Source organism: Ranitomeya variabilis, chromosome 4, assembly GCF_051348905.1.
Source record: "Ranitomeya variabilis isolate aRanVar5 chromosome 4, aRanVar5.hap1, whole genome shotgun sequence".
In the NCBI taxonomy this organism is placed as follows: domain Eukaryota; kingdom Metazoa; phylum Chordata; class Amphibia; order Anura; family Dendrobatidae; genus Ranitomeya; species Ranitomeya variabilis.
The window spans coordinates 290,216,793-290,220,367 of NC_135235.1; the positions used below are offsets into that span (position 1 = coordinate 290,216,793).

The window sequence follows — 3,575 nt, forward strand, 5'->3', positions numbered from 1 at the left end:
CTCCCGACCCGAGTGTTACAGCTGTATAGTAATACATGCTGAGACACTCAGGTCGGGAGAACCAATGGCCAGTCCAAGCATTGCATTGCGATCCTTGTCTGAGTTATATGGCCGTTTGACTTTTCCTTTTAGGCCGGTGTCCCACTTGCAACTGCAGTGCCAGAAACTCGCCTCAATACCCAGCACTGCCGGCGGCAGTTCGGACCAGAGCGTTCCGCTGCATAGAAATACATGCAGCCGCACACTCCGGTCCTGCGAGAGACTTGCGCGAGTTTCTCACATTGCAGTTGCAAGTGGGACACCGGCCTTACACTCCAGCTCCATTGCCCCCCCCATGAAAACATGTGCTGTCACATTCGGGTGGGGAGAGCCGACGGCCAGTCCGAGCATTGGGTTCAGATCCTAGTCCGTCTCACCCTTCCTTTACACCCCAGATCATGTATGGGTGGGAATCGATAGCGGTATATCAAATGTGGCGCATCAGTACAAACTCATGCCATGTAATAATATTCACTTTATTTTCATAATCTTAAAGGATCCGAAAGGCAATTTCCCTCCAAGTTATTGCACGTATTACACTAGATATGTATGGGATAATCCTAGTATGGCCACTGGGGGTGCTGTTCCCTTGTGAATATTTTTTTAATGAAGGCCAAGCAGATCCAGTGGCAGCTCATACCTGTGTATATATACGGTGCCATGTCGAGAAGGGTTCTGTATGGGTTTAATGGCACATTATATATTAAAAAAAATAGCAGATCTATTTTTCCTTTAAGGCTAGATGTGGTCCTGATTAGTTGTGTACTGACTTGTGAAACAGATGAGGACCCTTTTACATAGATGTGCACTGTGTTGTGTGATACTAAAGACGACCAACATTTATCATTAACATTTCTGGAAGCTCATAGTATACCAGAGACTGACATAAAACCTATAACAATATAAATATATATATATGTATACCCTGTGTTATCTATACTGGTACACAGTGAGCACCCAGCCGGCATTAGACATCCACATACTGTATAAAGCTATCAGTTATTGTGCCGACATTGCGAAAAATAGATTTAGGTACTAGAATAAGATCTAACTACTATGTACAGAAGAATCCTATGTTATAGCGAAGACGTCCCTGCGATTAATGTCTTGTGATCCTATTATAATAAGGAGAAAAGGTAAACGTTTACCCTACAAGTATAGGGTATATATAACCTTTGTTCTTCTCATTGGTTAAGCAATGGCTTGGTGGCTTATATCTATAGGACTGGCCATACTTAGTACATTGGACGATTCCACCATGTTGAAAAGATATGATATCATCGGAGTTCGCCAATGAATGACAACATATATGGGAAGGAAGAATATTTCTCCCACCATAAAAAATACCAAGAACCAAGTTGTGTCCTATCGTGATAGTAACTTGTAAGAGATTAGGGAATCTACTTATTACCAATTTACGATGTATGGCCAGTCTACAATGTAATCGGGACTCGTGAAGCAGAGATCTGCAACCTCTGATGGGTCATTACAGAGCTTCGAGTTGAAGAGTAGCTGGACCTGCGGTTGTAGAAGAGTTGTCCAGCTTGTGGTTGTTGCGAAAGATACTATTTGGCACAAACTATAGTCTTTTATGTACGTCATTTCCTATAATTTCACAGTGATGATGTCCCCATTTCCTAGTCAATATCGCTATAGTCGGAACTGGTGTCGGTCGATCACATATGAATCCCTATTGTGTTCTTCACATAATCTCAAGGTCCCCTCTTCGTAGAAGGGTGCATGAAGGCGGGTTGCATAAGATTTTCTGTAATGTAGGCCACTAAGAGGCAAATGATGACCAGCATCACACATATAGACCCCCCTACAGCAGTCATGGCAATGACAATATCCTGCATCCCCACCGGCTCCACACTAAAGTCCACGCATTCTTCCATAGATGTCCTGTTAGCGAAGAGGGTCTGCAGGCAGATCCTATACCTGACATTGTCATGTACATTGGTTAAGAGGTAGTCCCTACAGTTCACACCTAGCTGGACGGTATCACACTGGAAACGAGTAAAAGTGCCATTCCAGGAGCAGTTTATCAGAAACCCTTTCAGGTCAGGAAGGTAGGGATCCAACGGCTGCCATTGTAGGAGGACACTGCTGTTTCTTAACACATTGGCTACCAAAGCCCTCCCTGACTTGTACAAAATGCATTCTCTTTGGTCACAGCGGAAGTCGCTATCCGTGGTCCTGAAACAGATGCTCTTCTTGTAGTTCTCCTGCCCCTCACCAAACACTTTGTAGGGGCAAACAGATTCATTTGGCAGAAAGTTGCTCTGCTTGCTTTGTCTAGTTATATTCATCGAGGTAGATCCCCTTTTATGGCGTGGAACGAGAGTAGATATTAAAGATGAAGACCCCAACCTAGAAGGAGAAGAAGTTGATGGTCTGCTTCTCAGGTCTGGACGTCCATGTATTTGTTGCCAACCGGCAAAAGCAGCCATGGGTCTCCATTGAAAAAGGCAAAGAAGCAGCAAAGACTGGAAGGTCCCGAAGTGTAAATTGATCATGGTGACTTGATGAAAAACCCAAGAATTCAATAAATAAGGTAGCCCCGGTAGTACAAGCCTTGGTTTCAACGTTCCTTTAAATGAAGGTCACTTTTCATAGACGATGCAGGAGTGAATTTCAATCTGGTATTCCTCTGCAGCTGAAGCTGTCTCTCCATCTCCTACGAGCTGTGGCATCTTCCCACGGCCATGAATGGGGGACAAAATCCAGCAGCTCTCTTGCCGGGTGCCAGTGTCATGTCACTCTGACGAGTCTCTTCGAATGTAGTGTCGCGGCCACGTTTTGGACATATTAACTTAAAATAGGTCTGCATATCCTCTCGATGTTGGTTACAAACAGCGTTTTTTTTCTGTGCAGCCTCCTCCTGTCGCCAATAGAAATACAGGAGCTCTTAACCCATGCCTATCCTGCCTGCAGCCCTCTACTATAGATCCACTGTACCGTGAGCCTGTCACTGGCCTCGGCGACCGTCTAAAAAACAGCTATTTATTTCTAATTAACCTATATGTAATCCAGACCAGGAAGAAGAGCTGCAGACAATCGATAGCTCCTTCCTTTGAAGACTCTAATGATGAAGTGCAATGTGATTGCAAAAAAAAAAAATCTGTCAAGGAGAATGGAGTCAAGAAGGAGAAGCCGAAGAAAGGAAAAGGAAAAGTAGGTTTAGGGAGAATATTATTGCTATTATTACTGTATACTGCATTATCAATCCAAGAGGATTTTCCTTCCATTTTTGTTAATAGAAGTGAGAATTAATTCCAACCCAAGTAAATATCTCATCCTGAGTATTCAATTTTTTTTATAACATATGTGTAGAGTATTTAATTCATTTTTTTAATATACATGTAGAGTACGTATTTATATACAAACGTTTTTCATTTTTTTTAATAAGCCGGTCTCGAATATGGCATGCTCTGTACTGTGCATCATTATTATATCAGAAAACAGACGTAGAGGGAATGACTAATTGCTCTCCCGATACATATGATTAAAATAAATGAACACAAAGATTTTCATTC

At 42.7% G+C, this 3,575-nt stretch overlaps 1 protein-coding gene across 1 annotated transcript; it reads right to left on the minus strand.

The window, feature by feature from the left end:
- Positions 1-361: 361 nt before the first annotated feature.
- FNDC10 (fibronectin type III domain containing 10) lies at positions 362-3,035 on the minus strand. Its single transcript, XM_077257468.1, has one exon. The coding sequence runs from the start codon at positions 2,553-2,555 to the stop codon at positions 1,752-1,754; it is 804 nt and encodes a 267-aa protein (XP_077113583.1). The 5' UTR covers positions 2,556-3,035; the 3' UTR covers positions 362-1,751.
- Between the last annotated feature and the right edge of the window lie 540 nt (positions 3,036-3,575).

Coding starts and splice junctions, on each gene's coding strand:
- FNDC10 (XM_077257468.1), bottom strand. CDS start 2,555: ATGATCAATTTACACTTCGGGACCTTCCAGTCTTTGCTGCTTCTTTGC.